This window comes from Neoarius graeffei, chromosome 18 (genome assembly GCF_027579695.1).
Source record: "Neoarius graeffei isolate fNeoGra1 chromosome 18, fNeoGra1.pri, whole genome shotgun sequence".
NCBI classification, from domain to species: Eukaryota; Metazoa; Chordata; class Actinopteri; order Siluriformes; family Ariidae; genus Neoarius; species Neoarius graeffei.
Genome location: NC_083586.1, coordinates 57,844,737 through 57,870,333, shown reverse-complemented (window position 1 = coordinate 57,870,333; position 25,597 = coordinate 57,844,737). Strand labels below are relative to the sequence as shown.

Sequence of the window (25,597 nt, the reverse complement as noted above, 5' to 3'; positions counted from 1 at the left end):
GGCATACACTGCAGAGGAATGGCATGCATGGATGCCGTCCACGAAAGAAGCTTCTCCTAAAGCCCAGGCACAAAAAAGCCTGCCTAGAGTTTGCCAGGGCCCATGCTGACAAAGATGAAGACTACTGGGACTCTATACTCTGGAGTGATGAGACCAAGATAAATGTTTTTGGAACTGATGGCTTCAAAACTGTATGGCGTCGCAAAGGTGAGGAATACAAAGAAAACTGCATGGTGCCTACAGTGAAACATGGTGGTGGCAGTGTCCTTATGTGGGGCTGCATGAGTGCTGCTGGTGTCGGGGAGCTGCATTTCATTGATGGCATCATGAATTCACAGACGTATTGCTCTATACTGAAAGAGAAGATGCTACCATCACTCCGTGCCCTTGGTCGTCATGCACTTTTCCAACATGACAATGATCCTAAACACACGTCTAAGGCCACTGTTGGATTTCTGAAGAAGAACAGGATGAAAGTGGTTCAGTGGCCAAGTATGTCTCCTGATCTGAACCCAATCGAACACCTATGGGGAATTCTGAAGAGACAAGTTGAGCATCACTCTCCATCCAGCATCCAGTCACTAAAAGAGGTCATTGTTGAAGAATGGAAAAAGATTGATGTTGCAAAATATCGCCAACTTGTTCATTCCATGCCTAGAAGACTTGGTGCTGTCATTAAAAATCATGGAGGCCATACAAAGTACTAGATGGAGTAGTTTTTGTTGTGGGGTGTACTCATTTTTGCACCACCCTAATTTGAGTAAAACTGAAAAATGTGTAATCTAAGTTATATTATTAACCTTACTTTCATGTTATAAGTTAAACAGATGTTATATTAAACTTTGTCTTGTCAACATTTTGGAAATTGTTTGTGTTCATTGAGATATTGTTTAAAATGTTACTTTTCAAAGGGGGTGCACTCATTTACGCTCAGCACTGTAAATATGGCAGTGAGTATAGAAAATCTTGCACTCTGATTGGTTGAGAAATTCACATTCTTTCTCGATAATCACCTCAAGCGACTCGGCAAAATGGCGGCCGATCGCTTCATTACTGTAAGTGAATAAGAAGAGTTACAAATGATGAAAGAAAATGCTGTTCCTAAAATAAAAGCACTAAAGATGCTCCGAAGTTTGGTCTAAAACTATTCAAACGTAAAGTGGGACTGTGATTTATTTTATCGATTTCAAAACAAAGTATTTTATGTGACTCGGCGTAGATAAGTGACACAAGTCTGTGCTGCACTGTTATGACATTTACATACCGCTTTTGAAGATTGACAGATTATTTTTTTAATCCTTTTTTTTTGTTGTTGTTGAAATAATCACCTGTGTATTTATACTAAAACAATTATCCACCTCAGGCTCAGTGAATATCGGTGATTATTACCCATACAGAACATTTTTCAATGGAATAAAAACGTGTTCTATTCCCTTCTAGCGGGTTTCATTTATTTGGTTCGATAGCGTGCAATATTGTTAGCATATCGCTTATCCTACGTGTATTACGCCACTCTACCCAATGGAGAATGAGCGTTGAATATGGTTTACAATATTGCATGGTTGTCAAGACAACATGATATCACACGTCAGAGGCGTACAATTTCCGCACTAGCGAGCGAAAGACTGGGACAATTTGTAAACAAACATGGCCACCAGGTTTGCTTTGTTAAATATGGAAGATTTTGAGATAATTTTGAAAGAGAAAGACGCATTGAACGCCCGAAAGGAATGTGTATAATAATAATAATAATATTGGCTGGCTTGTTTTCATGGTATATCAGATATATTCCATTTAGCTACTCATTTTCGACTCGTTCAATATCATGCTAGCTGGATGGAATATATCTGATATACCACTCAACACCAGTCAAGATTATTTAAATAATAACCTTGGCTTTGTCTTGCTTATTATTCACCGATATCCACTTTGCCTTTGGCAAATAATTGTTAAATAATAATAAAAGAAGCCGTGATGTAAAGACCGTATTTCCGCCGCCAAGCCTCGTCTTCTCAACATGCTGCTGCGACCCTTATTGTTTGAATAGTCCAAAATAACTATCCAGTTGCCATGAAGGCAAACATTTACTTGCTTTTAGTACATCCATCCATTATCTGTAGCCGCTTATCCTGTGCAAGGTCATGGACAAGCTGGAGCCTATCCCAGCTGACTATGGGCAAGAGGTGGGTACACCCTGGACAAGTTGCTAGATCATCGCAGGGCTAACACATAGAGAGACACAACCATTCACACTCACGGTCAATTTAGAGCCACCAATTAGCCTAACCTGCATGTCTTTGGGGGAAACTGTAGCACCCGGAGGAAACCCACACAGACACGAGGAGAACATATAAACTCCACACGGAAAGGACCTTGTCAGTTACTGGGCTCGAACCCAGAACCTTTGTCCTGTGAGGCGACAGTGTTAACCACTACACCACCGTGCCACCCTTTTTAGTCCCTATAAAATGTCAAGTTTATTTGTATAGCGCTTTTAACAATAGACATTGTCCCAAAGCAGCTTTACAGAATCTGAATGACCCAAGACATGAGCTAATTTTATCCCTAATCTATCCCCAATGAGCAAGCCTGTGGCGACGGTGGCAAGGAAAAACTCCCTCAGACAACATGAGGAAGAAACCTCGAGAGGAACCAGACTCAAAAGGGAACCCATCCTCATTTGGGCAACAACAGACAACATGACTATAACATTAACAGTTTTAACATGAAGTCAGTTTCGTTGATGTTGTAACTCTTCATTGATGGAAACTTGAGTGCAAAACTGTTCATGACAACTGCAGTCCTAAAGTTAGCAAGTCAACTGTAGTCCTCAGCCATAAAAGCATTACTGTAAGAGTCCAGAGCGTCTTCCAAGTGCGACTTTCAACTGTCCATATAGGGCCGTCCTCCACAGGAGCGATGTGATGAGACTCCGACCAGACACAGGGCATCAGGATGGATCAGTCAGGTCCGAGGAGTACAACCCCGATTCCAAAAAAGTTGGGACAAAGTATAAATTGTAAATAAAAATGGAATGCAATGATGTGGAAGTTTCAAAATTCCATGTTTTATTCAGAATAGAACATAGAAGACATAACAAATGTTTAAACTGAGAAAATGTATCATTTAAAGAGAAAAATTAGGTGATTTTAAATTTCATGACAACACATCTCAAAAAAGTTGGGACAAGGCCATGTTTCCCACTGTGAGACATCCCCTTTTCTCTTTACAACAGTCTGTAAACGTCTGGGGACTGAAGAGACAAGTTGCTCAAGTTTAGGGATAGGAATGTTAACCCATTCTTGTCTAATGTAGGATTCTAGTTGCTCAACTGTCTTAGGTCTTTTTTGTCGTATCTTCCATTTTATGATGCACCAAATGTTTTCTATGGGTGAAAGATCTGGACTGCAGGCTGGCCAGTTCAGTACCTGGACCCTTCTTCTACGCAGCCATGATGCTGTAATTGATGCAGTATGTGGTTTGGCGTTGTCATGTTGGAAAATGCAAGGTCTTCCCTGAAAGAGACGTCGTCTGGATGGGAGCATATGTTGCTCTAGAACCTGGATATACCTTTCAGCATTGATGGTGTCTTTCCAGATGTGTAAGCTGCCCATGCCACACGCACTAATGCAACCCCATACCATCAGAGATGCAGGCTTCTGAACTGAGCGCTGAGAACAACTTGGGTCGTCCTTCTCCTCTTTAGTCCGAATGACACGGCGTCCCTGATTTCCATAAAGAACTTCAAATTTTGATTCGTCTGAGCACAGAACAGTTTTCCACTTTGCCACAGTCCATTTTAAATGAGCCTTGGCCCAGAGAAGACGTCTGCGCTTCTGGATCATGTTTAAATACGGCTTCTTCTTTGAACTATAGAGTTTTAGCTGGCAACGGCGGACGGCACGGTGAATTGTGTTCACAGATAATGTTCTCTGGAAATATTCCTGAGCCCATTTTGTGATTTCCAATCCAGAAGCATGCCTGTATGTGATGCAGTGCCGTCTAAGGGCCCGAAGATCACGGGCACCCAGTATGGTTTTCCGGCCTTGACCCTTACGCACAGAGATTCTTCCAGATTCTCTGAATCTTTTGATGATATTATGCACTGTAGATCAGGGGTGGCCAACCAGTTGGAGACCAAGAGCCACATTTTTTACTGTGTTACCGCAAAGAGCCACATCATACACATGGGCACACGAACATCACCCATCCCTTCCCCTCTCTCTCACACACACACACCTCTGCTCAGCCAGATTAATAGTAAATGTCACACACCAACATATTTACTCCTACAGTACTAAGACCACAGGCAGTCATTTTTAACAATGAACATTGTGTGCACTTACTATGCATGCTGCTTAGTGGGACTTATGGTCATTACCAAAAAAAAGCCACACCATACACATGACCACACATGAACATCGCCCCCCCCAGACACACACGCTCACGCACGCACCTCTGCTCAGTCAGATTAATAGTAAATGTCACACGCCAACATGAGAGAAATTTACTCCTTCAGTCAGTACTAATACCACAGGCCAGTCATTTACAGCAATCAATATTGTGTGCACTTTACTATGCATGTTGCTTTGAAATGAGCTAAGGCCAAGAAAAAATAATTGCTTGTTTCCTATTACATCTTGAAAAAAAATAGGGTAGGTAGGTAGGTAGGTCTCATCTCATTATCTCTAGCCGCTTTATCCTTCTACAGGGTCGCAGGCAAGCTGGAGCCTATCCCAGCTGACTACGGGCGAAAGGCGGGGTACACCCTGGACAAGTCGCCAGGTCATTACAGGGCTGACACATAGACACAGACAACCATTCACACTCACATTCACACCTACGCTCAATTTAGAGTCACCAGTTAACCTAACCTGCATGTCTTTGGACTGTGGGGGAAACCGGAGCACCCGGAGGAAACCCACACGGACACGGGGAGAACATGCAAACTCCACACAGAAAGGCCCTTGCCGGCCCCGGGGCTCGAACCCAGGACCTTCTTGCTGTGAGGCAACAGCGCTAACCACTACACCACCGTGCCGCCCCGGTAGGTAGGTCTTTTTATTTTATTTTTTTTTTAATCACACAAAATACCGGGTAGGTAGGTAGGTTTTTTTTTTTAAATAAATTTTAGGTGTGGGACAAACAGTGGCACATAGTGGGGAAGTGTCATTCTGTGACTCAACCATCCAGAACCAGGCCTAAGAAAACCAGTGAAGCTTGTGGAATACAGGATTCGGAGCCCATGGATAAAATATGGAGTGCTCGGACGCTTAAAGGAACTATAAACATAACTACAAATGTTGAACCTTAACTTTATTAGGAACACTATGTTGTGAACTTGTATGTTTAATATGAATACAAAGAACATCGTGATATCGATACCGTCGTTAGCCTGGGCGCTGTGTGTATACTGTTTGCATGACTCGTCCAGCGGAGGATGATAATGTTCGTAGAGTTCTTTTACAGTTGAAAACTTATAAAATGAACTTATTGTCTTACAATCTTCCGTGTGGTCGCAACCGATCACGGTAATCGAGAACACTTCGTTGGCCGCCATGATGCCTAGCGTTGTGTACAACACAAGCCGGAGTTTCCCAGAAAGAGGTCATGACATCAGATTGAGGCCGTGAGAAATCAATGAGTGTTTCTTGTCCGATATATGCGTTTTAGAATTAGTCACTTGTCAGATCGACAATATTATGCAAATCGTAATGCAGATTTTTTTTTTTTCAAAATTTATTGTTGGTCGGCGAAGATACATTTTTTTTAAACATCTAACAAAAAAGTCTAGGGTCGGGGCATTTTTTAAACAGTCGGTCGGGTAACCGGAAACAAACAGTTATTTTTTCTTGGCCTAATGACGACTGATATATAAGGCAGAATGGCTTGCCATTACGTTCAACAAAAAAGTATAAACTCTCCCACTCTGTTAAAAATGTCCTATGTTCGTCTTCATATTTTCGTTTTGCTGTGCATTTTTTCATTGCCATTTTGAGAGGCTACTTGACACAAGATACACCTTGCCCAAAAACTTAGCGATTATCTCACGCACATGCGCATTTGACATGACCTGAAAATACCATAATATACCCAAGCAAAGCGAAAATACCATACTGAACTCAAGCAAAGCGCACACGCACATACCGTAAAAAAAAAACACAAACACAAACTTCGATATGAACGTAAGAGCTGCATGACACCGGGCAAAGAGCCGCATGCGGCTCGCGAGCCGCGGGTTGGCCACGCAAGCTGTAGATGATGATATGTTCAAACTCTCTGCAATTTTACACTGTCGAACTCCTTTCTGATATTGCTCCACTATTTGTCGGCGCAGAATTAGGGGGATTGGTGATCCTCTTCCCATCTTTACTTCTGAGAGCCGCTGCCACTCCAAGATGCTCTTTTTATACCCAGTCATGTTAATGACCTATTGTCACTCGACCTAATGAGTTGCAATTTGGTCCTCCAGCTGTTCCTTTTTTGTACCTTTAACTTTTCCAGCCTCTTATTGCCCCTGTCCCAACTTTTTTGAGATGTGTTGCTGTCATGAAATTTCAAATGAGCCAATATTTGGCATGAAATTTCAAAATGTCTCACTTTCGACATTTGATATGTTGTCTATGTTCTATTGTGAATACAATATCAGTTTTTGAGATTTGTAAATTATTGCATTCCGTTTTTATTTGCAATTTGTACTTTGTCCCAACTTTTTTGGAATTGGGGTTGTAGAAGAGGTCAGCATCTCGATCCCAGGATTGACATGTAACTCAGAGGGACAGATTTGGGGGGGAGAAAACACAGGTTGTTAGGCATGCCCAATGTCACCTGAATAAGTAGGAAGACTTTACATTTTGTGCTGAGTACAAGCAGTGACTCCGGCAATGTAATATATTGTAATATCTTCAAAAAGAAAGTGAATAACAATGAGACGAAAGGGTTGTGAACAGCGGCTGTGAGCCGTATCGAGTTCAAGACAGTTGTTAAAAAAGTGCTGAAAAAGCGTTAGATTTGTCGCTAGGCTTTTATTTGTTTGTTTTAAAGTCGCTAAAGGGGTCAAAAAGGGGCGGCACGGTGGTGTAGCCGTTAGCACGGTCGCCTCACAGCAAGAAGGTTACGGGTCGAACCCAGCGGCCGGCGAGGGCCTTTCTGTGCGGAGTTTGCATGTTCTCCCCATGTCCGCGTGGGTTTCCTCCGGGTGCTCCGGTTTCCCCCACAGTCCAAAGACATGCAGTTAGGTTGACATGTGGCGGCCTTCGGTTGAGGTGCCCTTGAGCAAGGTACCGAACCCCTGACTGCTCCCCGGGCACTCTGGTGTAGCTGCCCACTGCTCTGAGTGTGTGTGTGTGTTCACTGCTTCAGATGGGTTAAATGCAGAGGATGAATTTCACTGTGCTTGAGACGAATGTAAAGCCCTGGTGTGCGCGTGTTCACTGCTTCATTCTCATTATCTGTAGCCGCTTTATCCTGTCCTACAGGGTCGCAGGCAAGCTGGAGCCTATCCCAGCTGACTACGGGCGAAAGGCGGGGTACACCGGGGGTCATCACAGGGCTGACACATAGACACAGACAACCATTCACACTCACATTCACACCTACGGTCAATTTAGAGTCACCAGTTAACCTAACCTGCATGTCTTTGGACTGTGGGGGAAACCGGAGCACTCGGAGGAAACCCACGCGGACACAGGGAGAACATGCAAACTCCACACAGAAAGGCCCTCGCCGGCCACGGGGCTCGAACCCGGACCTTCTTGCTGTGAGGCGACAGCGCTAACCACTACACCACCGTGCCGCCCATGTTCACTGCTTCAGATGGGTTAAATGCAGAGGATGAATTTCACTGTGCTTGAAGTGTGCATGTGACAAATAAAGGTTTCTTCTTCTTCTTCTTCAAATCTTGCAACAAAGCCCCGGAAACGGTTCTACGGATAGCGTTCGTACAGCTTCCTGCTTGGGTCCCTAAAAACAAGGAAATGCACATGTAGTGTAATTTAATATGAACTGAGTGATTTAGTTTTTTTTTTTTGCTTGATTTTTTTAAGTTGTTATGGTGCAGAACTTTCATACTCAACACTGAGTGTGTTTGGAAAAAAAAAAGATGATTGTGAATATGAACATATCCTGGCTGTGTACGGTGATTAAATATTAAATAGTAGTGCATCAATTCAATAACCTACTCACTGATAAGGATAGTCTATAGTATCCTCATCAGTAAGTAGGTTATTGACTTGGTATGGTTTCTCACCCATGTGCCTTTTCTTTGTTGCTTCCGCCTCCGGGAAGAGAAGGGGGCGGGAGTAAATCAGAACGCCCCGCCCACTGACGCTCCTCACCCTTTTTGCTTTGGTGTATGGGGTTGGAGGCTCTCGACCATTTTTTATTCTGCACACTCATGATATTCATAATCGATTTTACCCCATCGAGGAGGAAATACAGAGCTTTCAAACTGAAATAATAATAATAATAGATATTATATTTATTAATAATAATAATAATAATAATAATAAAGGGGAGGAGGAGAAGTTGTTTTGGAGTCACTGAGCTTATTTCCAGGGAAAAGAGGCTTTATGAGGATGTTCTGAAGAAGAAAAATGCCACTTTGACTCATCCTGAATCATACAGCAGAAGGTGAGTAGGTTTAGGATTTGAACTAAGCAAGTAAAAACTTGAACATGCATCCATGAGCAGCTGGATGAGAGCATGGGGTGGGGTGGGGTGAGGACTGAGTGGTGAAAATGTAGCACACCTGGTACAGGTGTGTGAAAAATCTGGAGATAATACCTTTATTTTGAATGTGTGAGAGAGAGAGAGAGAGAGAGAGAATTTTTATTGGATGGAAATCTTCCTCGATATAAACATCATGAGAGAAGAGCAACAGGAAGCTCAGGTGTGGTGCACCGGTGTAGATGAGCATAAAATTACACCACCAGTATCCTATGATGGTCGATGTTTGTTTGTTTGACTTCCAAATTGGCTGTCTTCCCAGTTTGTCCTCCACCGACTGCCCCCTGGTCCTTCACAGTTGAGTGTACAAATCTGAATAGTCTTTTTTTTTCTCCTCCTCCTCCTCCTCCAGTCTTCCACACACTTCTGGTGTCTTGTGTCACGGTCGTTTGTTCTTCTTGTGCCTCCTACACTCCAAAAACCTGTTGATTCGGTCAGCTCTAAATTACCCGTGGGTGTGATAGATAGGTGAGCTGTCCAGAAGTCAACTGGGATCAGCTCCGGTTTCCCTCGTGACCCTGCCAGAGAAGGCGTATAGATGATGGAAATAAAGCTGCACTTTTGTTATTTTTCTTTTAAATGTTCCGCCAGTTTGTCAACATTGTTACCTTTACAGGATGATGCGCATGGAAATGAACTTCAAAATTTGTTTAATTTTGTTTAATACTTCTTTTCTTGAGAGAAGACAGGCCTAGCCTGTCTCTCTTGGAGAACTGGTCTTTTTCCAGTCTGTCCATTTTGGGTAGCTGTTCTTGGGGAACCCAATGAGCTTTGTACACTTGTAGCTCATCCGCCTTGAGATTTGGGCGTTCTGAGATGCTTTTCTGTTCATCGTGGTTGTCAAGAGTGCTTATTTGCTTGGTGGTGGTTTGTTTTTTTGTTTGTTTTTTGCACCATTCTGAGTAGAAGACTGTGTGTGAAAATCCCAGGAGATCAGCAGCTTCTGGCACCAGTAACCAAATTCAGTGAGATCACAGTTTGGTGTGCTTAGACACAATTGGCTGATTTGGATATTTGCATGGATGAACAGGTGTACAGGTGTTTCTGTGAAGTGGATTGTGAGCTGAAAAAGAGTGTAGTTTACACAGCAGGCACTGCAGACGGTAATTGTTTCATAGCACCAGGGACACCTTTTTTTCGACCGATGGGAAAATCGGTATCTTCTGGAGTGAAGAAGAAGCCTGGTCTGTTGTGAGATTGTGTCTCAGAGTTAGCACTCGGTAAGCTCTTTTGAATGAACACTTCTACTACCTTGGAAGTTATATATTGACTAAAGAAATACAGTTAGAAGTATGGGTTACTTAATAAAGCTGTTTTAAAAATATAGGAACTGCAAATGATGAAGTGCTGATGATGGGCCATAAAGATAAGTAATGGGAAGTACAACAATACATACAAGGTGAAAGGTGTACAACCATTGGCATAAATGTTCTCCGAGAGTAAAGACCAATCTGTCCTTCATAGCTAAGACATCAAAAGAAGGTTGTATCTTCACCACATCAGATTATTTCCTGCTATTGAATGTTTTACAGTGGAAGATTTTTGGACTTTTGTGGGACGGTGTGCGCCAACATTTGAAGCGGGTATGAAGAATTTGGAAGCCTGGTGACTTTCTCACCCTGACTGGTACTTTACTCAGCCAGCCAGCCTACCTACCTACCTATCAGTGACAGTCATGTCAGGCATTTACACCGAGATTTGATTTTGATTTGGGTTGACAATTTTTCTGAAACATTTCTAGCATGATGTCAGCAGTGATAGAGAAGGCAAATGTTTAAAATTCTTCTTCTTTTTGTCCACAAACTGCCTCTGGAGGAGAATCTAGAGAAGCGCAAATGATGCATGAGGAAGTGTTTGGAGACTTTCGTGTTGATGTGTTTGGTACTGAGAAGAATTTCCGACACTCGGAAGTAAAAGAAGTCTCGAATGCAGCTGCTTACGGGTGTGTGTGCGCGCATGCGGGAGAGCACTCTTATGATCTCCTCTATGACACCTGGTTATCTGAAACCTTGCTAACACCAGTTTCAGTCTCAAGCTATTAATAGAGATTAGACTTATCCCTCATATCTAGCTATATACAACCCCGATTCCAAAAAAGTTGGGACAAAGTACAAATTGTAAATAAAAACGGAATGCAACGATATATATATATGTATAGTGCATGATTGTATATAATATATAAGCATAATTATGATATGGGCGTCTGTGTACGTATGGATGTGTATAGTTATAGGTATGTGTATATGTATGTACTATATATATATGTATTGTATGTGTGTATACCATATATGCATAGCATAAGTATTTGTGTGTATATATATATATATATATATATATATATATATATATATATATATATATGATTTGATTTGATTTGGGCGATATTATACCATGTTGGTATGTCTTGGTATGTTTATTTTTTTTTTATTTTGCTTTTGTATATATAGTTTAGGGCGGCACGGTGGTGTAGTGGTTAGCGCTGTCGCCTCACAGCAAGAAGGTCCTGGGTTCGAGCCCCGGGGCCGGCGAGGGCCTTTCTGTGTGGAGTTTGCATGTTCTCCCCGTGTCCGCGTGGGTTTCCTCCGGGTGCTCCGGTTTCCCCCACAGTCCAAAGACATGCAGGTTAGGTTAACTGGTGACTCTAAATTGAGCGTAGGTGTGAATGGGAGTGTGAATGGTTGTCTGTGTCTATGTGTCAGCCCTGTGATGACCTGGCGACTTGTCCAGGGTGTACCCCGCCTTTCGCCCATAGTCAGCTGGGATAGGCTCCAGCTTGCCTGCGACCCTGTAGAAGGATAAAGCGGCTAGAGATAATGAGATGAGATGAGATATATAGTTTATTATGGTGGAAAGTGACGTTTGATTAACGGTGGTATAGAGGGTTAGGATTTGATAAGTTATTTACTTCTTCCTAATCCTTTCCGAACATTATTATATTATTGCCTTGTGGCTACGCTATTCTGTTTATGACGATGTTTTGATGATTGCATTTTTTATTTTTATTTTTTGTTTTTTATATCTTCTTTACTGTTCGAAATAAAGCAATCAATCAATCAATGTGGAAGTTTCAAAATTCCATGTTTTATTCAGAATAGAACATAGATGACACATCAAATGTTTAAACTGAGAAAATGTATCATTTAAAGAGAAAAATTAGGTGATTTTAAATTTCATGACAACAACACATCTCAAAGTTGGGACAAGGCCATGTTTCCCACTGTGAGACATCCCCTTTTCTCTTTACAACAGTCTGTAAACGTCTGGGGACTGAGGAGACAAGTTGCTCAAGTTTAGGGATAGGAATGTTAACCCATTCTTGTCTAATGTAGGATTCTAGTTGCTCAACTGTCTTAGGTCTTTTTTGTCGTATCTTGCGTTTTATGATGCACCAAATGTTTTCTATGGGTGAAAGATCTGGACTGCAGGCTGGCCAGTTCAGTACCCGGACCCTTCTTCTACGCAGCCATGATGCTGTAATTGATGCAGTATGTGGTTTGGCATTGTCATGTTGGAAAATTTCCCTGAAAGAGACGTCGTCTGGATGGGAGCATATGTTGCTCTAGAACCTGGATATACCTTTCAGCATTGATGGTGTCTTTCCAGATGTGTAAGCTGCCCATGCCACACGCACTAATGCAACCCCATACCATCAGAGATGCAGGCTTCTGAACTGAGCGCTGATAACAACTTGGGTCGTCCTTCTCCTCTTTAGTCCGAATGACACGGCGTCCCTGATTTCCATAAAGAACTTCAAATTTTGATTCGTCTGACCACAGAACAGTTTTCCACTTTGCCACAGTCCATTTTAAATGAGCCTTGGCCCAGAGAAGACGTCTGCGCTTCTGGATCGTGTTTAGATACGGCTTCTTCTTTGAGCTATAGAGTTTTAGCTGGCAACGGCGGATTCTTCCAGATTCTCTGAATCTTTTGATGATATTATGCACTGTAGATGATGATATGTTCAAACTCTTTGCAATTTTACACTGTCGAACTCCTTTCTGATATTGCTCCACTATTTGTCGGTGCAGAATTAGGGGGATTGGTGATCCTCTTCCCATCTTTACTTCTGAGAGCCGCTGCCACTCCAAGATGCTCTTTTTATACCCAGTCATGTTAATGATCTATTGCCAATTGGCCTAATGAGTTGCAATTTGGTCCTCCAGCTGTTCCTTTTTTGTACCTTTAACTTTTCCAGCCTCTTATTGCCCCGTCCCAACTTTTTTGAGATGTGTTGCTGTCATGAAATTTCAAATGAGCCAATATTTGGCATGAAATTTCAAAATGTCTCACTTTCGACATTTGATATGTTGTCTATGTTCTATTGTGAATACAATATCAGTTTTTGAGATTTGTAAATTATTGCATTCCGTTTTTATTTACAATTTGTACTTTGTCCCAACTTTTTTGGAATCGGGGTTGTATTTGAAACGTATATTTAACAGTTATTCCATGAAATCGAGTTGTACATGAGCTGATGGTTGATGAGGCGCGTAGTACCGAGTTGTCTATAATCCATGTACGACAAGATTGAGTGGAATAACTGTTTTATTCTATCCACATTCACTGGATTTTGCAAAAAAGAGCATTTTTGTTTTTATTTTTTGCAAATTCGATCAATAAAAACTTTACACAAAATGTCCGACGAAATAATTTCCGCTTAGAATGTAAACAAACCGGCGAAATGACAGGAGCAGTTTGTGAAAAATGCGATAATAATAATGATGATGTTTTTTTTTTTATTAAAAAAAGATATGTTCTGATCATCAAATACTTTTATTCCATAGTTTGTTGGTTTTGTATTTTTTGGGGTTTTGTTTTCGAGTCGAGTTTTTATTTCGTCCTCGGTTGGTTCAGCAACACGCTCCGCCATTTTGTTTTTCTCTACTCACGGTATATGGGCTGATATCCTAGTAGTAGAGTAGCCAATCAGAGCGCACGATTGCTCATATCCAGTGAATGTGGATCGAATAAAACCCTGTATGTGAGAAAATGGAGATCAAGTCTGTGTAATGTCTTGACTATCACTGATAGGCTGCTTGAGAGGATCCCATCCCTTCTCTTTCGTCCTGTTTTTTTTTCCCCTCATTATACTATCGCTGTTATGTTTACACTTTTTGTTTAGCAATGAGGTAATCATATCGTTTAATTCCTTCACTTTGTCTCAGATAATTTTTTCTCTATTAGTATCCTAGTATTGGTCACATTTCAATTTTGACTTATTTCTCATACAGCTCCAATATTTACTGTTTTAAGTAAAGGTGGGTTGTTGGGTTTTTTTTTTGCATTTCAGACTTGGAAATTTTCTATTATAATTTTAACAAGTAGTATTTAGGATTTTTAATATTAAGAATATGTATATTTAGCTTTTATATCAGGTGAAGAGCCATATTTGTGGAAACTTTGATTTATTATTATTATTATTATTATTATTATTATTATAGCGGCGGCTACAATTATCGACATGTTAACGATCTTTTGGCTGTTATTCCTTGGTGAAATTATGACAAATTTGTGAAAAATGCGATAATAATTCTTGTAAAATAAAAAAAGGATGTGTTTTTACCACCAAATACTTTCATTCTGTCCCTGTGTCCAAAATCTCTCATTCGTTCTCTACTCCCTACTCACTATGTAGGGAATTAATATATAGAGGACTATACAGTGAGGTCATTGGTAAAATAAAAAAAACCCAACACTTTCAGACACCAGTCCGCCGTGCCGTTATTTACGTCATTACTGTCACACAATTTAAACGTGCCGGATCAGCCGGCTGGTGGATTTTCGGTCAAAATAATAAATCCATGCGTGTGTTTCTGTGATAAATCCATATTATACTGAGCACATTTCCCACATTAATCAATACAAAGTGCTTTCAGTTCTTTTAAATCAAGGCTGAATACTTTCTTTTTTGCCGCTGCCTTTTATTAAATCACATTTGAGGCTTTTGATTTATTTACTTTTTTTTTTCCGAGCGCAACCGCAATGCATGATGGGATATATTGCTTTGGTTAGTGACCATCATTGTACGCTACTTTTTGTGATGCGTTGTGGGATACTTTGAGTGCACTATATAGGGTGTAAATAATCCTCACTAAGGTTTCGGACAGCACTACAAAATGGCGTCCTCGCTATATAGTGAGTAGGGAGCGATTTCGGACATGGCATGTTTTGTTGCTTTTTTTTTTTGTATCTTTTGGGGTTTTGTTTTCGTGTAGAGTTTTTATTTCGTCCTTGGTTGGTTCAGTAATACGCGCCACCATCATCATCTTTAGGGTTTTTGGTGGTTTGGTGCCACCGACTGGGCTGGAGTGTGGAACAGGCGATATTGAGGGGGAAGGGGACAAAACTATATTCTTTTAGCTGTTTGTTTCTTTTAAATACTTGATAACAAAATGATCTATCTGACTTGATGCGCGTCACCATTTTGTTTTTCTCTACTCACGGTATATGAGCTGATATCCTAGAAGTAGAGTAGACAATCGGCGCACACAATTGCTCATATCCAGTGAGTGTAGATCGAATAAAAACATTTTATATGTTTAAGGTGTAGGCAAGAAGCACAAACACACAGTGTTCTGGTCACAGCATGGATAAAGAGGGTATAAATATCCAGTTAGAGCTGATTAGTAAGTGTTTTGGCGTCACTAAGTAGCTTATAAGTGGTTGAGTGTTGAGTGTTGTGCAATTGCATGGAGATAAGAACATTTCAGATCCTCGTCTGTGTTGCATAAAAAGGAAGTCATGTGCTCAGTGAATCATGTGGTGTAACACGTTTCAGTCTCACTCCAGGAGAAATGTCACAGCTCTGGACTGTTGCAGTATTCATAACTGAAGATGAAACCTGATCTTAAAGTGCATATCCTGGACCAGTTTCGTGTTTTTTTTTTTTATATGAAAGAATGTCCCTTTACACACTCATCCAGAAGGGTAATTTTGCACAAGGCCATCTGTCTACAGCAGAAAAAAATAAAATAACAAAACGCGTCTGGAAAAATCCCAAGGGAGTCTGGAGCCAGATTCGTGACGTCACCTGCGGAAGCGCCAGCAGGCTGCGCGAGCTTTGCACGGTTTCAGTGTACAGCCTGTGTAGACCAAGCGCTCCCATTTCTCTCTCATTGTCCGGTCTTTTGGGAAACGATGATTACTAATCCCATCATGATTGGTGTTGCTACACCCTCCTACGATACATCTGTTAACCATTTTAATAATTACGCAATAATGTTGAAGAAATTTGCAGAAAACCACCAGGTCGTTTTCTCATAAACAAACCAGCGCTGACGTAGGATTCAGAGGGAGGCGTCCCGCACACGACGTCACGAAAATCAATGTTTGCCGGGAAATCCAAATGCCGAGTTTTTTCAGAGGCGGACCAATTCGCCTCAAATGGCTTGATTTCAACTGAATTTTTCTGGTATTGCGCAAGGTAAAAAAATTGCAGAGAATGTGACAGATATTTGACCAAAGTTTAATATAAAATAGGAGAATTACATTGGTCTTGCTCCTGAATTTACCCGTGATATGCACTTTAAAGGAGAACTGAAGTCATTTTTAAACTCGCTTTATTTCTTAATTAACGTGTTATTCAGTTACGTTTTCGGTTTTAGTAACCTTATATCGTGACTTGTATTGGCAACTAATTGCGATTTAAATATTATACTTATCGGCCTAGTCGGTTTTTAGCCATGTTGAATTTAGTTCGTTTAGTCCACGGCAGGCGTCGCTTACCTGCGCGATCTTCACTAGACTTGTGCGAGACTTCGAAACATGAAGTGTCAGCCAGGTGTCAGTGCCACCATTTTGAAAACTGTTTTCCAAACGAAGTATTGCACAAAAACGAATTTAAATGACGATTACTGCCGACTTTTTTCAAACTTTTTCGATTGCTATCAAAACAAACAAAACTTCCGGCTTGATTAGATCAGCATTCGAAAGAGGGCGCGCGCGTCTTTTGACAACGTTGGCGTTGGCAGATGTTGGTGACTTTGGTTTCCGCTGTACGTTTTACTTCTATCCTACGATGTCTCGCACAGGTCTCAACGCATCTCGTTTACGGCCGTTGCTTTGACATATGGACTGATATATTACAGAGCATATTTCACACACTCATAACTTGCTATAGCAGCGACAAAATAGCCATCAAAAATGCATTCCGATATTTAATAAAATGAGAAATAGAATTTTGATGATAAATTTGCCTTCAGTTCCCCTTTAATCTCTGAATTTTTCTTTTTTTCCTTCTTTATCTTCCTATTGGTGGCTAAACTTTCGCCGGGTATGAAGTGAATAGTGTATAGTCAGGACCATAATCATTATAATTATCGAATAAATTACTTGAATTAAATACCTTGAATTAAAGATGGTCATTTTGTAGCTTGACACTGTATGTAACTAGATAGAACTCGACGCCAACGGCGTCGATGGGGATACCTCCGCCCGGTAGACTACACGCCTTATTAAGTTGTGATTTGGGGATGGACATTTGACCTCACAGTAATCTTGACCTGGTGAAATTACTTGTATCAGCCTTGGAGATATTGTGTTCACAAGGTTTTCGGACAGACATTTGACCTCACAGTGACCTTGACTTAGACCTTTTGATCTCAAAATCTAATCAGTTCATGTTTGTCCCAAAGCGCACAAATAGTAAGTTTGGTGAAATTTCTTTCATTAGCTTTTGAGATCGCGTTCACAAGGTTTCGGCACGGACGGACGCACGGACGAACAGACGCATGCACGCACGGACAGACGGAACATAATGCCTGCTGCACCTTACAGTGGCGGAGGCATAAAAAAAAGACAAATTCCTAAAAATGAATCTTAATAAATAAACATGTTTTAACATAAAGTATTAATAAACTAGATAGAACTCGACGCCAACGGCGTCGGTGGGGACGCCTCCGCCTGGTAGACTACACGCCTTATTAAGTTGTGATTTGGGGATGGACATTTGACCTCACAGTAATCGTGACCTGGTGAAATTACTTGTACCGTATCAGCCTTGGAGATATTGTGTTCACAAGGTTTTCAGACAGACATTTGACCTCACAGTGACCTTGACCTTAGACCAGGGGTGTCCAAACTGATCCATAAAGGGCCGTGTGGCTGCAGGTTTTCATTCCAGCCATGCAGCAGCACACCTCATTTGGCTTATTCAATCAACTGACACACCCACCCTTTAATCAAGGGTGGGTGTGGCTGCAAGTATTTGACTGTGTGAAGACAGTTCAGTTGATTGAATGAGCCAAGTCAGGTGTGCTGCTGCAATGGCTGGAATGAAAACCTGCAGCCACACGGCCCTTTATGGATCAGTTTGGACACCCCTGCCTTAGACCTTTTGATCTCAAAATCTAATCAGTTTATCTTTGTCCCCAAATGCACAAATGGTGAAAGTTTGGTGAAATTCCTTTCATTAGTCTTTGAGATATCGCGTTCACAAGGTTTCGGGACGGACGCATGGACAGACGGACAACCCGAAAACATAATGCCTCCTGCACCTTACGGTGGCGGAGGCATAAAAATTACGGAGAATAAACTCAGTAGAAATGCATACGCTTCCAGTCTGACGTCTTTGAACAGTGTATTAATAAAATTAAATAAGAAGTAAAAGGGGGGTTTAAGTTAAATATTGTAGAATTATAAAATCTATATATCTATAAATTACAAGGACACTATACACTCCCTGGCCATTTCAATAAGAACATGTTCTTGGCTGTTCATGGAACCCGATGTGGTGTTCTTTCCGCTGTTGCATGCTGAGATGCTTTTCTGCTCACCACAGTTGTAAAGAGTGATTGAGTTACTACAGTAGTGCTTGAAAGTTTGTGAACCCTTTAGAATTTATATTTCTGCATAAATATGACCTAAAACAACATCAGATTTTCACACAAGTCCTAAAAGTAGATAAAGAGAACCCAGTTAAACAAATGAGACAAAAATATTATAGTTGGTCATTTATTTATTGAGGAAAATGATCCAATATTACATATCTGTGAGTGGCAAAATTATGTGAACCACTAGGATTAGCAGTTAATTTGAAGGTGAAATTAGAGTCAGGTGTTTTCAATCAATGGGATGACAATCAGGTGTGAGTGGGCACCCTGTTTTATTTAAAGAACAGGGATCTATCAAAGTCTGATCTTCACAACACAGGTTTGTGGAAGTGTATCATGGCACGAACAAAGGAGATTTCTGAGGACCTCAGAAAAAGCGTTGTTGATGCTCATCAGGCTGGAAAAGGTTACAAAACCATCTCTAAAGAGTTTGGACTCCACCAATCCACAGTCAGACAGATTGTGTACAAATGGAGAAAATTCAAGACCATTGTTACCCTCCCCAGGAGTGGTCGACCAACAAAGATCACTCCAAGAGCAAGGCATGTAATAGTTGGCGAGGTCACAAAGGACCCCAAGGTAACTTCTAAGTAACTGAAGGCCTCTCTCACATTGGCCAATGTTCATGTTAATGAGTCCACCATCAGGAGAACACTGAACAACAATGGTGTGCATGGCAGGGTTGCAAGGAGAAAGCCACTGCTCTCCAAAAAGAACATTGCTGCTCGTCTGTAGTTTGCTAAAGATCACATGGACAAGCCAGAAGTCTATTGGAAAAATGTTTTGTGGATGGATGAGACCAAAATAGAACTTTTTGGTTTAAATGATAAGCGTTATGTTTGGAGAAAGGAAAACACTGCATTCCAGCATAAGAACCTTATCCCATCTGTGAAACATGGTGGTGGTAGTATCATGGTTTGGGCCTGTTTTGCTGCATCTGGACCAGGACGGCTTGCCATCATTGATGGAACAATGAATTCTGAATTATACCAGCGAATTCTAAAGGAAAATGTCAGGACATCTGTCCATGAACTGAATCTCAAGAGAAGGTGGGTCATGCAGCAAGACAACGACCCTAAGCACGCAAGTCGTTCGACCAAAGAATGGTTAAAGAAGAATAAAGTTAATGTTTTGGAATGGCCAAGTCAAAGTCCTGACCTTAATCCAATGGAAATGTTGTGGAAGGACCTGAAGCGAGCAGTTTATGTGAGGAAACCCACCAACATCCCAGAGTTGAAGCTGTTCTGTACGGAGGAACGGGCTAAAATTCCTCCAAGCCGGTGTGCAGGACTGATCAACAGTTACCGCAAATGTTTAGTTGCAGTTATTGCTGCACAAGGGGGTCACACCAGATACTGAAAGCAAAGGTTCACATACTTTTGCCACTCACAGATATGTAATATTGGATCATTTTCCTCAATAAATAAATGACCAAGTGTAATATTTTTGTCTCATTTGTTTAACCAGGTTCTCTTTATCTACTTTTAGGACTTGTGTGAAAATCTGATGATATTTTAGGTCACATTTATGCAGAAATATAGAAAATTCTAAAGGGTTCACAAACTTTCAAGCACCACTGTATCTCCTTCCTGGCACAGAAAGCTTGAACCATGAATCTGTCCATTTTCCTCTAACCCTCTTTTATCAACAAGGCGTTTGTTTCCACCCATAGAACTGCCCCTCACTCACTCAACTCAGTGTTTTTAGTTTTTCGCACCATTCATAGAGTGTAAACTCTAGAGACTGTTGTGTGTGAAAACCCCAGGAGTTCAGCACTTTCTGAAATACTCATCTGGCTCGAACCAACACCCATACCACAGTGAAAGAAAGCCACACTTCACTGTGAGATCAGTTTTTCCCATTCTGATGTGTGAACGTGAACTGAAGTGCTTGATTTGTATCTGCCTGATTGGATGGGTGTTCCTAATAAAGTGGCCAGGGAGTGTGTACTTGAGTATGCGTACTGCGGTAAAAACTAAGCGAATAAAAAAATTATTTATCAGTGAAGCGTTAAGTCGTGAGCGTGTCGGAATGGGAAATAAAGACGTCCTTGAATAGGACAAAGATTTAGAGATTTGATGGAATTTGTTTAATTTTAATTGCAGGTAAAGGCAAATAAACTGTCAAGAAAACAAACAAACCCAAACTACTGTACGTCTCCCATCTCATCTCATTATCTCTAGCCGCTTTATCCTTCTACAGGGTCGCAGGCAAGCTGGAGCCTATCCCAGCTGACTACGGGCGAAAGGCGGGGTACACCCTGGACAAGTCAATCAATCAATCAATCAATCAAGTTTATTTGTATAGCGCTTTTAACAGTAAACATTGTCGCAAAGCAGCTTTACAGAATTTGAACGACTTAAAACATGAGCTAATTTTATCCCTAATCTATCCCCAATGAGCAAGCCTGTGGCGACGGTGGCAAGGAAAAACTCCCTCAGACGACATGAGGAAGAAACCTCGAGAGGAACCAGACTCAAAAGGGAATCCATCCTCATTTGGGCAAGTCGCCAGGTCATCACAGGGCTGACACATAGACGCAGACAACCATTCACACTCACATTCACACCTACGGTCAATTTAGGTGGGGTTTACATTAGACCGTATCAGCGGATCATCAGATTAACGTTTTTAAAACGATTAGTGTGCACACAGCAACGCCAATACACGATTCGCGTGCACACAGCAACGCCAATACACGGATACGCTCGGCTCCGCAGGCATCCTGCGCTCCAAATCACTCCGCCCTGAACAGCGAGTGCCCTCTGGAGGGTGCGCACTCCGGCCCTGCGCAGCTCACGGAGCGCGCGAGTATAGTGCACGAGCAGTGATTTGGGACTGAGCCGCTGTGTGTGAGATCTCAGTGCATGTCGGGCATGCGCGTCACTTACCACTTGCAAGTGGAAGGATGGCAAGCCTAAAGACAATCATAACTACACAATGGGCAGTATTTGCATCAGTATTTGCAGTATTTTCATACTTTTATACTCTTTAATGAAAGGTGATACAAGGCGGAAGTCCGCGCCGTTTTTCAGCAGTCGCGTCACATGACCAACGCCAGCAAATCAGGAAGGTGGATGTCACAGTGACATTGTCCAATGACGACGCCAGCTAGAGCTCAGCACAGCGTATCCGCGTATTCTCAATGTTTACACAGCACCGGACCAGACACGATCTGGATTGAATACGTGGACGCTGGCGGATTCCCGTTTCCCGGCGTTTCCAGGGGGTTTAATGTAAACGGACAGTGCATCCGCGAAGAAAACGAGACAGATACGGTCTAATGTAAACTTGGCCTTAGAGTCACCAGTTAACCTAACCTGCATGTCTTTGGACTGTGGGGGAAACCGGAGCACCCGGTGGAAACCCACGCGGACACGGGGAGAACATGCAAACTCCGCACAGAAAGGCCCTCGCCGGCCGCGGGGCTCGAACCCGGACCTTCTTGCTGTGAGGCGACAGCGCTAACCACTACACCACCGTGCCGCCACTACTGTATGTTTAAAAAAAAAAAAAATCTAAGCAGTATGATGAGTATGAAATGTGTCCGCGATGTTTGGTTAAGCATTTAGCTCTCACAGCAGTGCAGAGTGTTTCTCAGAGCGCAGTTTATAGCTGTAATGATCTTTACGGCTTTGTCTCGATGTGCGTCACGGGCAGTGAGACGCTGCATTCAAACCTATAACTGGTATCATGAGGCCACAACAATCAGGGGCACATGACACCATGGTGTGGCAAGAGAGAGAGAGAAGACACAGGATGTGTCGTATGAGTGGGAAGAAGTGAAGAAATAAGCAAAATATCGACACCAGCATGATTGTGTTTATCACGGAGAGGGATAAACTCGGGGAATCGTGTGAGACATAGCCAGGTTAAAGAGAAGAAGGAAAAGAACGAGAGATCAGGACTGAAAAACTGGATATGCAGCCGGTCGTGCCGTCGTCGCCTCCTCTCTGGCCCGAACTCGACCTCACACTCCAGCACTTTGGGTCCAAGTGGAGAATCTCCAGCTCGCTGATGGAGCTCGGTATCGGTCCGGTCCGCTCCAGCTGTGAGTAAAGTCAGACGTGAAATGAGTGAACAGCTGATCGTGTCCATGTCTCACTGGTTCTGAGCTCTAACATGCGTTTTTGTGGCTGTGATGACCAGAGTCACTGTGCTCTGTTACTAATAATCAGGGATGTGATCTCCTGTAGGGAGAGAGGTGATGGGGAAGCATGAGGATGAGGATGAGGATAAATGTCCTGAAATAGAAATATATTAAACGCTGCTTTACTGAAGCACTAAATGTAAAGGTTAGAAGGTCCTAAGGTTAAAACCCTGTCGCATTCAAGCTGGTGTGACAGGACTACAGCGAAGAGTACAAGTTTTCTTTCTTTCTTTCCTTCAACCACTCTTCTTTCCATTTATTTATTTATTTATTTATTATATTCCAACGATGCTTTCTTTTTCTTTCTACCACTCCATTTTTTTAAATTGATTTTTAATTTCAACCACTCTCTTTTTCAGCCACTTCTTTCTTTTTCTTTCTTTATCCATCTATATCGATCTATCAATTTTATTCATTTCAACTGCTTTCTTTTTTCTTTCAACCACTCTTTTCATTCATTCATTCATTCATTCATTTATTCATTTTTCAACCTTTTTTCTTTCTTCCTTATTTTCTTTATTTTTCAACGACTTTCTTTCAACCACTAATTTTTATTTATTTTTCAACCACTTCTTTTTCTTTATTTATCTACAGTGAGAGTAAATAGTATTTGATCCCTTGCTGATTTTGTTGGTTTGCCCACTAATAAAGACATGATCATTCTATACTTTTAATGGTAGATGTATTCTAACATGGAGAGACAGAATATCAAAACGAAAATCCAGAAAATAACTTTAAAGAATATATTTTAATTGATTTGTATTTCATTGAGGGAAATAAGTATTTGATCCCTCTAGCCAAAAGCACTTAATACTTTGTGGCAAAGCCTTTGTTTGCAAGCACAGCGGACAGACGTTTGTTGCAGTTAACCACAAGGTTAGCACACATATCAGGGGGAATTTTGGCCCACTCTTCTTTGCAGATCCTCTCTAAATCATTAAGGTTGGTGGGCTGTCGCTTGGCAACTCGGACCTTCAGCTTCCTCCATAGATTTTCGATTGGATTGAGGTCCGGAGACTGGCTGGGCCACTCCATGACCTTAATGTGGTTCTTCTTGAGCCACTCCTTTGTTGCCTTTGCTGTATGCTTCGGGTCGTTGTCATGTTGGAAGACCCAACCACGGCCCATTTTCAACTTCCTGGCAGAGGGGAGGAGGTTGTCCCTCAGGACTGCATGGTACATGGCTCCATCCATCTTGCCACTGATGCGGTGAAGTAGCCCTGTGCCCTTGGCAGAGAAACACCCCCAAAACATAATGCTTCCACCTCCATGCTTGACGGTGGGCACAGTGTTCCTGGGGTCATAGGCAGCATTTTTCTTCCTCCACACATGACGAGTAGAGTTTAGGCCAAATAGTTCAATTTTGGTCTCGTCTGACCACAGAACCTTCTCCCAATCACTTTGTACATCATTGAGGTGATCATTGGCATACTTTAGGCGGGCCTCCACATGTGCCTTCTTAAGCAGGGGTACCTTTCGGGCACTGCAGGATTTTAATCCATTGCAGCGCAAAGTGTTGCCAATTGTTTTCCTGGTGACTGTGGTCCCAGCTGCCTTGAGGTCATTCACTAACTCCCGCTGTGTGGTTGCAGGCCGATTTCTCACAGTTCTCATGATCATTGCCACCCCACGAGGTGAAATCTTCTGCGGAGCACCAGACCGAGGTCTATTGATGGTCATGTTATACTTCTTAAATTTTCTCACAATTGCACCAATGGTTGTTACTTTAATACCCAGCATCTTGCTAATGTTTTTGTAGCCCGTTCCAGATTTGTGCGGGTCAACAATCCTGTCTCTGAGGTCCTGAGAGAGTTCTTTGGTCTTACCCATGTTGGAGAGTTTGGAATCTGTCTGACTGTCTGATTCTGTGAACAGGTGTCTTTCATACAGGTGATTAGTTAGAACAGGTGTCTTCAATTCAGGTAACAAGTTGATTGGGAGTGTCTAACTGGTCTGTGAAAGCCAGAACTCCTAATGCATACTAGGGGATCAAATACTTATTTCCCTCAATGAAATACAAATCAATTAAAATATATTCTTTAAAGTTATTTTCTGGATTTTCGTTTTGATATTCTGTCTCTCCATGTTAGAATACATCTACCATTAAAAGTATAGAATGATCATGTATTTATTAGTGGGCAAACCAACAAAATCAGCAAGGGATCAAATACTTTTTACTCTCACTGGATATCGATTTATTTATTTATTTATTTATTTATTTATTTATTTCAACCACTTTTTTTCTTTCTTTTAACTACTCTTTCTTTCTTTCAACCGCTTATTTCTTTTTATTGATTTATTTGCTTGTTTGTTTATGCCCTGTGATGATCTGGCGACTTGTCCAGGGTGAACCCCGCCTCTCGCACATAGTCAGCTGGGATAGGCTCCAGCTCGCCCGCAGCCCTGCACAGGATAAGCGGCTACAGATAATGGATGGATTAATTAATTATTTATTTAATAACCCCCGGGTGGTGATGCTCGAGTTGCCCCTGTAGAAGAAGCCTTGCCGCAGGAACTCTGACCAACACCCAGCCACGCCCCCGGAGTGTTAAGAGCTAAACAGCCTCCATGAGGCCACAGCTGTGAAATCATACTCAGGCTGTTTATTTAGTCACGAGAACCAATCTGATTTTCCACAGATGCAGTTTTGTAGTTTCAGTTTGAGCCACTTGCAGTTCCCTGCCATCTTACTTCTGCTTGGAAATGCCTGTGAGGAAATGACTTCTGTCTGAGCCATAAACACACGACGCCCCACACAGCTACTGAGAGACCCGACACCCTCCACTACAGAGCCTTGTTTACCGACACTGTCTGTTCTGGAACCGGCTCTAAATCTCAGAAGGAGCTGATCTCAGGCCAGGGAACATGCTTTACGGAGCTCAGGGTATCT

The 25,597-nt window shown here is 41.9% G+C and overlaps 1 protein-coding gene across 2 annotated transcripts in view; it reads left to right on the top strand.

Annotated features, from left to right (window-relative positions):
- The first annotated feature begins 8,361 nt into the window (after window positions 1-8,361).
- The window catches only part of b3gnt2a (UDP-GlcNAc:betaGal beta-1,3-N-acetylglucosaminyltransferase 2a), a 30,862-nt gene continuing 13,626 nt past the window's right edge, over window positions 8,362-25,597 (top strand). The window contains exon 1 of one of the 2 annotated variants that reach the window (XM_060899079.1): window positions 8,362-8,631. Coding sequence is in view for 1 of the 2 variants with exons in the window: in XM_060899078.1 (XP_060755061.1) it covers window positions 22,479-22,608 (130 nt within the window). In the remaining variant the exon portion in view is untranslated. Of the gene's footprint in view, window positions 8,632-22,399; window positions 22,609-25,597 lie in introns of those variants that run through there. The other variant, XM_060899078.1, reaches the window with a different exon arrangement.